Source organism: Trichomycterus rosablanca, chromosome 7 (genome assembly GCF_030014385.1).
Source record: "Trichomycterus rosablanca isolate fTriRos1 chromosome 7, fTriRos1.hap1, whole genome shotgun sequence".
Taxonomy (NCBI): Eukaryota; Metazoa; Chordata; class Actinopteri; order Siluriformes; family Trichomycteridae; genus Trichomycterus; species Trichomycterus rosablanca.
Genome location: NC_085994.1, coordinates 2,118,065 through 2,131,255, shown reverse-complemented (window position 1 = coordinate 2,131,255; position 13,191 = coordinate 2,118,065). Strand labels below are relative to the sequence as shown.

At 42.5% G+C, this 13,191-nt stretch overlaps 1 protein-coding gene across 1 annotated transcript in view; it reads right to left on the bottom strand.

Annotated features, from left to right (window-relative positions):
* Positions 1 to 13,191, bottom strand: part of sema6bb (sema domain, transmembrane domain (TM), and cytoplasmic domain, (semaphorin) 6Bb) — a 137,414-nt gene that overhangs the window by 36,198 nt on the left and 88,025 nt on the right. Inside the window, exons 12-14 of the mRNA XM_062998835.1 lie at positions 7,282 to 7,413; positions 6,595 to 6,744; positions 3,476 to 3,679 (exon numbers count right to left, since the gene is read on the bottom strand). Coding sequence (XP_062854905.1) covers positions 3,476 to 3,679; positions 6,595 to 6,744; positions 7,282 to 7,413 — 486 coding nt within the window. The remainder of the gene's footprint in view (positions 1 to 3,475; positions 3,680 to 6,594; positions 6,745 to 7,281; positions 7,414 to 13,191) is intronic.

Here is a 13,191-nt window from a genome sequence, read left to right as displayed (position 1 = left end):
CACACTCACTCACTCTTCACTCATTCACTCACTCACATACACACTCATTCACTCACTCACATACACACTCATTCACTCACTCACATACACACTCATTCACTCACTCACATACACACTCATTCACTCATTCTCACTCACTCACTCATTCTCACTCACTCACTTATTCACTCATTCTCACTCACTCACTCATTCACTCACTCACTCTTCACTCAATCACTCACTCACATACACACTCATTCACTCATTCTCACTCACTCACTCATTCTCATTCACACACTCATTCACTCACTCACTCTTCACTCACTCACTCTTCACTCACTCACTCATTCACTCACTCATTCATTCACTCACACACTCATTCATTCACTCACTAACATACTCACTCACTCATTTACTCACTCACTCTCACACATTCACACATTCACTCTTTCACTCACTCACGCACATACATAAATACATACACACTTACACACTCACTCAATCACATTCACATACACACTCACTCACACACTCACATTCATTTACTTACTTGTTTACTAATTCATTCACTCATTCACTTTTTTTACTTACTGAGTCACTCACACTTTTACTCACATGTTCTCTCACACGTTCACACACACACACACACACACACACACACACACACACACACACACACAGCTGTTCCACAGACGAAGCTCGTTCTATACATTAATCCTGTACTGATTGAATGTACAGACAGTGTGAGTTGAGGGGATCAGAGGAACGTAAAGATCTCGTCCAGCTGCTGATGGAGTCACATCAGCACAGAGACGCGTGAGATGAGAGAAATCTGATCCCTTCACTCATAAAGATCAAAGGAATAAAATGTTTATTTTAACTTTAAATGTATGACAGTGTTACAGATAAAACACAGAACTGAACTGAACACAGAACCGTTAATCATCTTTTATCTTCACTTCCATTAACACTAAACTCAGTGACCCTGCCCAGCTCACCCAGTCCACCAGTTCACCTCAGTGTAGAGCTTAAAGTTTCTACAGGGACACTAAACCAATGTGGCATCACAACCCGGACAGGACGTCAGTCCACTGTGGGACCTTGGCCAGCACTCTTAGACGTAACCGAACCCTCTATGTCTCTAACCAGCCGATCCAAGTACCACTGGGGATTCAAACCCTGAATCACAGAGGTAGTGAGTTAGTGCAAGTCACCTCTGTATCACCCAAGCAGCCTAAATACATCAATCTGTCTGTCTGTCTGTCTATCAATCTGTCTGTCTGTCTGTCCAATCTATCTATCTATCTATCTATCTATCTATCTATCTATCTATCTATCTATCTATCTATCTATCTATCTATCTATCTATCTATCTATATGTCTATCTGTCTGTCTGTCTGTCTGTGTATATGTCTGTCGGTCTGTCTGTCTATCTATCTAATCTTTACATCTATCTGTATGTCTGTCTGTCCTATCTGTCTGTCTGTCTATCTAATCTTCTGTCTGTCTGTCTCTGTTTGTCTGTCTAATCTTTATATCTGTCTGTCTACCTGTCTATCTATCTGTCTATCTGTCTGTCTATTCATCTATCTAATCTTTACATCTATCTGTCTGTCTGTCTGTCGTCTGTCTATCTATCTATCTATCTATCTATCTATCTATCTATCTATCTATCTATCTATCTATCTGTCTGTCTGTCTGTTTATCAGTCTGTCTCTATGTCATCTATCTATCTGTCTGTTTCTTTGTCTGCCTGTCTGTCTGTCTCTCTCTGTCTGTCTGTCTGTTTATCTGTCTGTCTGTCTGTCTATCTATCTACCTATCTATCTCTCTGTCTATTTGTCTGTCTCTCTATCTGTCTGAGACAGAATGATAAACCAGGAGTTACATTAAGAAGCTGAAGTGTACTCGAGCTGAGTAATGATGACTGTACTTCAGTTCTGACTCGTCTGACACTTTCAGCCTCATTAACACACACAGCAGGTAAATCAGCAGGTAAATCAGCAGGTAAATCAGCAGGTTCCACCATCCTGAGAAGGTGAATCTGGGTCAGGTAACGTTCTCCAGACTTCCAGGATTAAACAACTTCAGCTGCTCCACATCTTCAGCTCTCTCATTAATCAGATTTTAATAGGAGCTTGATGGAGGAAGTGCTGGAGAGCTGTGGGTAACGTTTAGGTGCCCAGGGCTCTGTCAATCAAATCCACCATGTGGAGAACAGAGCTGGAATCTCAGATTTTTAAAATGAAGATTTCAATATGATTATTAGATTTCTGCAGGGTCCCGTGCACACTGTATACACACACACACACACACACACACACACGGCCGCTGTGTGTGAGGGCTCATTCACGTGGGAAGCAGCAAAACCACTTTTGTGCTGTGTGGACCATTATTTCCTATAGAGTGTGGTGGTAACGTTTATCTTGCTGCTGAGCTTCCTTTGGTGGGGCTCGCGATTTTAACGCTTGCCATGACACTTAAAGTTCATTCTGATTGTAATAGCCGACCACTTCTTTTCACCTGCACAAGGCAGGTTCACAAAGGGATCAGTATCACGTACAGATCTCTGTGCCGGAGCCATAAACCTGCACTACCACCCTTAGACACATTACTATTATTATTATTATTATTATTATTATTATTATTGTTATTATTATTATAAATCGTTATTACTATCATCATTATTATTATCTTTATTGATATTTTTATCTTTATTTTATTATTATTATTATCATTAATATCTTTATCATTATTATTATTATCATTATCTTTATTATTATTATTTTTATTATCTTTATTACTATTATCTTTATTATTATTATTATCGTTATTATTAAATTTATTATTTCATTATTATTATTATCTTTATTATTATTTTTATTATTACATTTATTATTTTTTATTATTATTATCTTTATTATTACATTTATTATTATTATATTATTATTATCTTTATTATTAAATGTATTATTATTATTAATATGTTTACTATATTTATTATTATTATTATCTTTATTTTTATTATTATTATCTTTATTATTATTATTATTATATTTATTATTATCTTAATTTATTGTTATTATTATTATTAACATTATTATTATTATTATTATTATTATTATCATCAGTATTATTATTATTATTAATATTATTATCATTTTTATTACTATTATTATTTATCATTATTATTATTATCATTTTTATTATTATTGTTATTATTAATATTATTATCATTTTTATTATTATTGTTATTTATTAATTATTGTTATTATTATTATTATTATTATTATTTATTATTATTATTATTATTATTATCATTTTTATTATTATTGTTATTTATTAATTATTGTTATTATTATTATTATTATTATTATTTATTATTATTATTATTATTATTATCATTTTTATTATTATTAATCTTGGGGCACCATGAATTTATTATTATTTTTATTATTATTTTTTCAAAATATATTTATTAATATAACACACTCACTGCTCAGGGTTGAATCCCTCCAGCTCCTCGAGGAAGACGTTACCGCCGGACCCGCCGCTGGACCTGCCACTGGACCCGCCGCCGTCCTTCCTTGGTACAATGAGGAACTTGAGGACGGTGCCGCGGCTCGAGCCCAGGAAGACCACAGTGTTGTTGCCGTGGGGACCGGCACCGGTATCCACCACCATCCTGTTGAGCTGGTACCTGGGGGCGGAACACAGTGCGAGCGCTGATGATGAATATTATACAGAGATGATTAAAACCCGCACCCTGCCGACTCACTCGCTCTCCGCTGAGACCGAGAGAAAATGAGGCCGCTTAAAAAACCGAAGCGGAGCGGCGGGGGCTGGAATAACGTGCAGGATAGATACGCAGAGTCGTTAGGTTAATTAAGATGAACGAGCTCACGCTGAGAGACAATATTGTAACTATTTACTTATACAAGCCGTTTTAGATGTGAGAAAATATTTAACTTTTTACTTTCTTCACTACATGGGAAATGGTCGCATCTCAAATTACGCCCAAATCAATAAATGTAGAGGGACAACTATCAGGTATGTCCAATTATTGATTATTTTTAAGCTAAAACTACTATACAGATGGAATTTGTGGGTATACAATTACTGACTGTAACACATCTGTAGGCCATCTACATGGGAAATGGGCAGGTCTCAGATTACATCCAAATCAATACATACAGCAGAACATGTCCCAAACATATACGCACTTCACTAGGTACAACTATCAGGTATGTCCGATTATCAATTATTTTATAAGCTAAAACTACCATACAGATGAAAATTGTGGGTATACAATTACTGACTGTAGCCCATCTACATGGGAAAAGGGCACATTTCAAATTACACCCAAATCAATACATGCAGCAGGACATGTCCCAAATTTATAAGCACTTCACTAGGTACAACTATCTGGTATGTCTGACTGTCAGTTATTGAATAAGCTTAAACTACCATACAGATGAAAATTGTGGGTATACAATTACTGACTGTAACACATCTGTAGCCCATCTACACAAGAAATGGGTGCGTGTCAAATTACGCCCAAATCAATACATGCAGCAGGACAAACATATGAGCACTTCACTAGATACAACTATCAACTATGTCCAATAACCAATTATTTCATAAGCTAAAACTACCATACAGATTAAATTTGTGGGTATACAATTACTGACTGTAGCCCATCTACATGAGAAATGGGCGCGTCTCAAATTACACCCAAATCAATACATGCAGAAGGACATGTCCCAAACATATAAACACTTCACTAGGTACAACTATCTGGTATGTCTGATTATCAATTTCTTTATAAGCTAAAACTACCATACAGATGAAATCTGTGGGTATACAATGACTGACTGTAGCCCATCTGTAGCCCATATACTGTACATGAGAATTGGGCACATCCCAAATTACACCCAAGTTGACATATATAGCAGAACACGTCCCAAATATATAAGCACTTCACTAGGTACAACTATCTGGTATGTCCGATTATTCATAATAAAATTACCATACAGATGACATTTGTGGGTATACAATTACTGACTGTAGCCCCTTTGTTACTTTTGTCACCCCCTATATATATATAAATCAAAAGGGACCCCCAAAGGACCTGATGATGATTGGGTGGTGGCACATTCTCAGCTCTGCACTGATACTAAAATGGTATTGACATGCTGGTGTGTGTTAAAACTACCATAGAGATAAAGGTTGTGGGTATACCATGACTGACTGTAGCCCATCTGCTGCTCTGTACACTTTGTCACCCCTTGTATGCCATTTACCAATTTAAGAGGAAACCTCCAAATGACATTTGGGTGGTGGCACATTCTCAAAACTGCCGGCACTAACGAGGCCCCGTAATGACAGTGTGGTGTGTGTGTGTTCTGGTATGAGTGCAGCAGGTGCAGCAGTGTTGTTGGGATTAATAAGTAGTGTTTAAGCATACTGGCCTCTTTAATAGGAACACGTATCCCTGTTAGTTCTGGTTAAGTGGACAGAGTCTCAATGGATCTTCATTTACATTTTTAGCATTTAACAGTGGCAACCTGGCAGTGGTGGGGCTTGAACCAGCAACCTTTTGATTACTAGTCCAGTACCTTAACCACTAGGCTACAACCGTCCTCTTCATCTGTCTCTAGTCTGTTATCAGTGGACACTTTGTGATCGCAGGACTTATACTGTTGGCTTTATATTTTTGGTCGGGGTGATATTTTAATCCCAGCTTTGACACTAGGCTGTTTAAAAATCCCAACAACACTGCTGCACCTGCTGCACTCATACAAGAACAATAAATAATACACAAATCATTACCATGGTAGTGTTAGTGCTGAGAATGGTCCACCACCCAAATAACATCTGATCATCTGACTTCGATTAATTAATACAGGGACAAAGCACCAGATGGGCTACAGTCAGACAGACAGATAAATAAACTAATAGACAGATAGATAGACAGATAAGGAGCTAGATAGACAGACAGACAGACAGACAGACAGACAGACAGACAGACAGACAGATAGATAGATAGATAGATAGATAGATAGACACAGACATATAGACAGATAGATAGACAGACAGACATACACAGACATATAGACAGAGACATACACAGATAGATAGACAGACAGACAGATAGACACAGATAGACAGACAGACATACACAGACAGATAGACAGACAGACATACATGGACAGACAGACAGACAGACACGGACGGACAGACAGATAAATAGATAGACAGACATACACAGATAGATAGACAGACAGACATACACAGACAGACATACACAGACAGACAGACAGACAGACAGACGACAGATAGACAGACAGATAGACAGACATACATACACAGACAGATAGACAGACAGACAGACATAGACAGACAGACATACACAGACAGATAGACAGACAGATAGACAGACAGATAGACAGACAGACATACAGACAGATAGACAGACAGACAGACAGACAGACAGATGACTCAAAACATTAACGTCGCACCTGCATTAGAGCGTAAGTGCCTCATTATGCATGCACGGTTTAGGACACGTCCCCAGTCGACTGACGTAGGCCGTAATGCGGAGGGTGTGTTTACCTGACCATGGTCCTCACGATCCAGGGTCTCCGCCCCACAGAGGGCACGGCCTCGTCCATCAGCGGGTGAGTCTTCACGAAGTTCAGCATCTCGTCGGGAAAAGAGTTGGAGGAGTTGAAGCGGGAGCCCGGGACAGAACATCCGCCCGGCCTGAGAGAGGAAACACACGTACAGGTGAGATTTATTTATTTATTTATTATAAACGCCTGCCTCATACTGATCAGGGTCACAGTGGGTCCAGTGCCACCAGAAAACACTGGACTTAGGGAAGGATTGCAGACCACGAAAGTACACGGTACAACTTTGCCCGATTTAGGGTGTGTTCGTGTCTTGCGCCCAGTGATTATGCGTAGAACCAGACCCGCCCCAGACATAGCCAATAACGTCTAGGGATTCGAACCCTTGATCCCAGAGGTTGCAGGTTAGTGTAATTTACCACTACAACACCCAGGTGCCCTAAATTTGACTTTTTAGGGGTCACAACAGCAGATCTGGTCCCTACGGATGCCCTTGCTGATGCAACCCTCCTATTTCTATCCGGGCTTGGGACCTGCACTTAGAGCGCACTGACAAGTCTATTTCCCATTGGCTAGGCTGTGTCTGTCACGGCCCCTCCCCTTTCATGGACATTAGCCAATCACGTCCATGCAGACGCTCAGTCAGCCGACAACACAGAGCCGGGCGTACCTCGGTTTGGGGATGAGCTCGTCCGCTACGGGTGTCCAGATGGACTCCGGAGATTTCTGCTCCTTGAACCTGCCGTCGAACACCGCCGAGAGCTCCTCCATATCGAAGGCGCAGACCGCCGAGCCCGGGATACTGGCACACACACACACACACACACACACACACACACACACACACACACAGACAGAGAGAAGGGGTTAGCATACAACAGCGCTATCATGCAGACACCTAGCACATCATGTATGTTAATAGGGTTGAGGTCAGGGCTCTGTGCTCACCAGACCACATGGACTTCAGTTTACTGTTGATGTTCCACCCCTCTCTTGACCAATCCACTCCCCCACCCCCCCAGGTTGAGGGCTGTTGTGGTAAAATTAGCCTTAACACAGCTTAGCCTTAAACCCTCCTTGCTGAAGCTCGCTTATGTAACCTTGATGGATCTCGAGTCCTTTAGGTTCCTTGAATCTTAGAATCTAAGCCTTAGTCTCTGTCCTTGTCCTCTTGGTGCGTCCTGTGGTGTGTCTTGCTCCTTCACGTTCTCCTTAGCACTTAGCTTAGCTTCATCTCAGGATTTAGCATTCCTTGTTTAGTACAGTTTAGGATTCATGTTAGTTTAACTTGCTTCGCTCAAGGGTCTGTCCCTGCCACGTGCGCAGTGTTTCCGGGTGGCACCGGACCCACTGTGACCCTGAATAAAAAACGCTTTATTCTTGTAGATTCTTTATCTCCCAATCGAGTCATTTCCAATTCCCGTCTGAGAGTCTGCTTCTGCACGGCCCCTGATCTGATCACGGCGCCTTCGATCTGCCGCCACTTCTCATCACCTGGCAACGTTGGGTTCGCGCAAAGAGCCGTATCGCGTACGGAGAGACCCTGTGTGCACTCGCCCAAGGTTGCGTATCGCAACAGCGAGGTAAGAGACTCCGCCCGACCTTCCCTCCCTCAAACACGCCACCTTGTGTTGGTGTGGATGCCCGGCCAGGTCAGTGGCCCTGCTGAGATTCGAACCTACAAATTCAAACCCTCCCAAGCGCCCTAAATTTACAAAAATGTTGTAGATTCCTTTTGTGTACCACAGGGTTAATTTCGAGCAGCCAATCCACTTTTAAAAGCTTTGGGAGGTAGGAGACGAGGGGGGCGGGGATCAAACCCAGGTCCCTAGAACCCCTGTCGCTAAGTGCCACTCAGACCCAGCAGAACCAGGAACTACAAACACATGTGTACAGGTGAGTCGACTGAGGCGATGGTTAATTCACAGAATGCATCATGATGTATGCATAAGATCTCAAAGCAACATGACGCAACTAACAGAGTTCCACGAGGCCTTTGATGTCAGATTTCAAAGCACCGTATGTCTACGAGGCGCTTCTGAAGACATCATCTTCCCCACGCAGCTCATCCGTTCCTGTCTCAGCAGACACGCCGCAAGCTCGCTGTCAGTAGAGGTCTGTGCTGTCGACCCGCCCCCCTCCCCGAACATGACTGGGTGGAACGTTATGACCCGTTCAGTCGGACACGCAGCACAGATCACAACTACAATCAGGGCACAAATTAAAGTGCCAAAACTAAAACTAAGACTTTCTGGAATCAGCCATAACATTAAAACCACCTCCTTGTTTCTACACTCACTGTCCAATTTATCAGTTCCACTTACCATATAGAAGCACTTTGTAGTTCTACAATTACTGACTGTATTCCATCTGTTTATCTACATGCTTTTTTAACCTGCTTTTACTCTGTTCTTCAATGGTCAGGACCCCCACAGGACCACCACAGAGCAGGTATTATTTAGGTGGTGGATGATTCTCAGCACTGCAGTGACACTGACATGGTGGTGGTGTGTTAGTGTGTGTTGTGCTGGTATGAGTGGATCAGACACAGCAGCGCTGCTGGAGTTTTTAAATACCGTGTCCACTCACTGTCCACTCTATTAGACACTCCGACCTAGTCGGTCCACCTTGTAGATGTAAAGTCAGAGACGATCGCTCATCTATTGCTGCTGTTTGAGTCGGTCATCTTCTAGACCTTCATCAGTGGACACATGACGCTGCCCACGGGGCGCTGTTGGCTGGATATTTGTGGTTGGTGGACTTTTCTCAGTCCAGCAGTGACAGTGAGGTGTTTAAAAACTCCAGCAGCGCTGCTGTGTCTGATCCACTCATACCAGCACAACACACACTAACACACCACCACCATGTCAGTGTTACTGCAGTGCTGAGAATGATCCACCACCTAAATAATACCTGCTCTGTGGTGGTCCTCTGGGGGTCCTGACCATTGAAGAACAGCATGAAAGGGGGTAACAAAGCATGTAGAGCAGGGGTGTCAAACTCATTTTCACCGAGGGCCACATCAGCATTATGGTGGCCCTCAAAGGGCCGATTGTAACGTATCCTGCTGTGATTGCAGTCACATTGCTGTTTTTCTTGGAGGCTGAATTCTGCATTTATATTGTTCTACTTTACCACAGACACGGCCTCATAACACAAGAGACGCACCGGTTTCTCTTCCTGAAGCACAAACTTGTTTTCACTTTCATTAAATTTCCTCCTTCTGCTTAATTTTCTTACTTATCTTCTTGTACATTTTAGGATCATGTGTAAATATTTCTTAACATCATCTACTGGTGGGATGTGTCACTTTGCAGGTCACAAAATCAGCCTGCATTTTGAGAGATGCAGTTTGTTTAGGATTTTACAGTGTATTTTTAAGACAATCATTCTGCCCTCACTAATAGTTTATCCCCCTTTCCCAGCTAGACAGACAGACAGACAGACAGACAGACAGACAGCTCCCTTCAGAATACAGTCGGTTTATTTGCTCCCCAGCTGTGTGCATCAAAATGAAGTAAAAATACAAACAATAAAAACAATAAAGAACCTAATACAGTAAAAGCACACAGATGTAGTCAAGTGTTACATCTGGTACAATATGAGATTTAACCAAACATAAAATAACGAGTTAAAATTGTGTGTAAAGATACTAATTGCTATAGCAATGTAACAACAGTATTTAATTACGGTAAATTTGTAACTAAAACGCTGTGATATACTCACTAAACATTTACTAACAACTGAGAATATAAACGCCACGACTTACAGACGATGCTTGGGTATTATACTGCAAGATAATTATTTGTATTTATTTATTATTGTTTACATTACTAACTACGCTACCCCGCGTTCTTTTGCCGTAAAAGTCACATGGCTTCTTAGCGAAGGTTAAAGTTAGTTGCCATGACTACGATGTCACGTTGTCTCTTAAAGGCGCAGGAGCGCATTAAATTATAAGCGCGTCTCTGTAACGACTCGAACCATCACAACAATCATACAGTCGTTTAAGCTCTCGCGGGCCGGATCAAATGACGCGGCGGGCCGGATCTGGCCCGGACTTAAACCTCATCCAACATCTGTGGAAACGTTTACAGGTGGAAGTTCGCCGTCATTCGTCATCATGGCTGATTAAGTGTAAATTTTGGTGGCTCTCCGGCCTACACACACACACACACACACACACACACTCTTTTCACACACAGATATGTAGAGTCAGTGCGAGTGACTCAGCTCCCTCGGATCATGTTTACAGCGGCTTTCTCCGTCCCTTCATCACTCAGCCCATTCGTCCATGTCCACTTCCCCCCGAAATGACAAACTACTTCCTGAACTGTGGAGATGCTGATGGGCTCAGATATCAGCGACGCTGCCAAAAGTGAAACAGAAAACCGTCTCTCGCTTCGCCGTCCCGAAACGTTTTCTCTCTCAGTATCTCTGGGTTTCAGGTCCCTCCAGGGCGAGTACAAAGTGTCCTTATTCTTCTGAACATCTCAGACTCTTCATCACACACAGAGAGAGACAGAGAGACGTCCAAAGGGAAGAAATGGACACATGTCCAAAGTTTACGGACACTTGAATGTCATGGCGTTCCTGGGATTTCTAGATTGCGCCAACTCTTCTTTTTAGGGACCGTTTCCCATACGTGGGTTGGTGGATTCCTCATAACTGCTGCAGTTACGACCTCTGCTGGCTGATCAAGGTGCTGCAAAGAGACGGGGGACAATGAACAGCGCGTGACTCTCCGTGCGTGATACGGATCTCCGTATAACTGTTAACGTATTACGTGTCACGGCTCTCATCGGTCAGGAGCGGGCAGTAGAGGTGATACGACCGTCCGAGACTTCCACGCCAGGCGCGTCCATTAACAGTGACCGTGAACGTTCGACTCGGACACGACGGAAAAATAAATAAAACGTTAATAACGCTGCACTAGGACTTTATTAGCTAGTTAGCCGTAATGAGGACGTGCAGCGTGAGGTAAATGTTAAATTCCCGCACACTCTGGGAATAAACAAACCGCCTTAAGGTTCTGAGAACAACCCCACACGGTGCGGCGTAAACACACACACACACACACACATACACACACACACACACACACACACACACACACATACACACACACACACACTAAAATATTAAGCTAAGCACCATTAAATCCCATCCAGACAATATGGTCCCAATTAAGCGCTGCGTCTCCGCTCGTCCTCTTTCCCACAATCCTCTCCTGCTGGCACAGACGCGATTCGTCTGGAGGATCTTTAAGAGACCGGGCGACCCCCCACCATCACCATGAAGATCTGCTTCATTTAGAGCAGAGGAACGTAGAAACGGGCGACTGAGGTGAGGTTCAGTGGTGATGGTGGGACTGTTGTTCCTGCTGCTTCAGAACGTCCTGCAGACCAGTTCAAACAGCCATTAGTGCACCAGTTCAGGGACGAGTTTCGGTTCCATGGACTTCAAACTTGTGGATTATGGAACCGGTTTGTGTTGACTGGATGGTTTAGGTGTTTGTGGTGGCTCAGCTGTTTCCCTTTCAAGTCCTTCAGCTTCACCTTCAGCTTCACTTTCACATTCAGCTTCATCTTCAGCTTCACTTAAGCTTGACCTTCATCTTCACCATCACCTTCAGTTTCACTTTCATCTTCATCATCAGCTTTACCTTCATCTTCATTGTCAGCTTCATCACCTTCAGCCTTACCTTCAGTTCAGCTTCATCTTCACCTTCAGTTCAGCTTAATCTTCACCATCAGCTTCAGCTTTACCATCAGCTTCATCTTCACCTTAAACTTCACTTTTATCACCAGCTTCACTTTTACTATCAGCTTCATCTTCAACTTCACCTTCACTTTTACCATCACCATCACCTTCACCATCACCTTCACTTTTACCATCACTGTCAGCTTCACCTTTACCATCATCACCTTCAGCATCACCTTCACCATCACCTTCAGCTTCAACTTTAGCTTCACTTGTACTTTTACCATCAGCTTCACCCTCACCATCAGCTTCACCTTCAGCTTTACCATCAACACCTTCAGCATCACCTTCAGCTTTACCTTCACCCTCACCATCAGCTTCACCTTCAGCTTCACTTAAACTTTTACCATCAGCTTCAGCTTCATATTCCCTGTCAGCTTTATTATCAGCTTCACCTTTACATTTACCATCACCGTCAGCTTCACCTTTACCATCAACACCTTCACCCTCAGCCTCACCATCAGCTTTACCTTCACTATCACCTTCAGCTTCATCTTCACTTTAACCATCAGCTTCAGCTTTACCTTCGCCTTCAGCTTTACCTTCACCTTCAGCTTCATCTTCAGTTTCCCTTTTACCATCACCTTCAGCTTCACCCTCACCATCAGCTTCACCTTCACCATCATCACCTTCAGCTTTACCCTCACCATCAGCTTTATTATCAGCTTCACCTTCAGCTTCACCATAACCTTCACCCTTACCATCACCCTCACCTTCATCTTCACCTTCACATCACCTTCAGCTTCACCCTCTCCTTCACTTTCATTTTCTCCATCACCCTCACCATCACCCTCACCATCACCCTCACCATCACCGT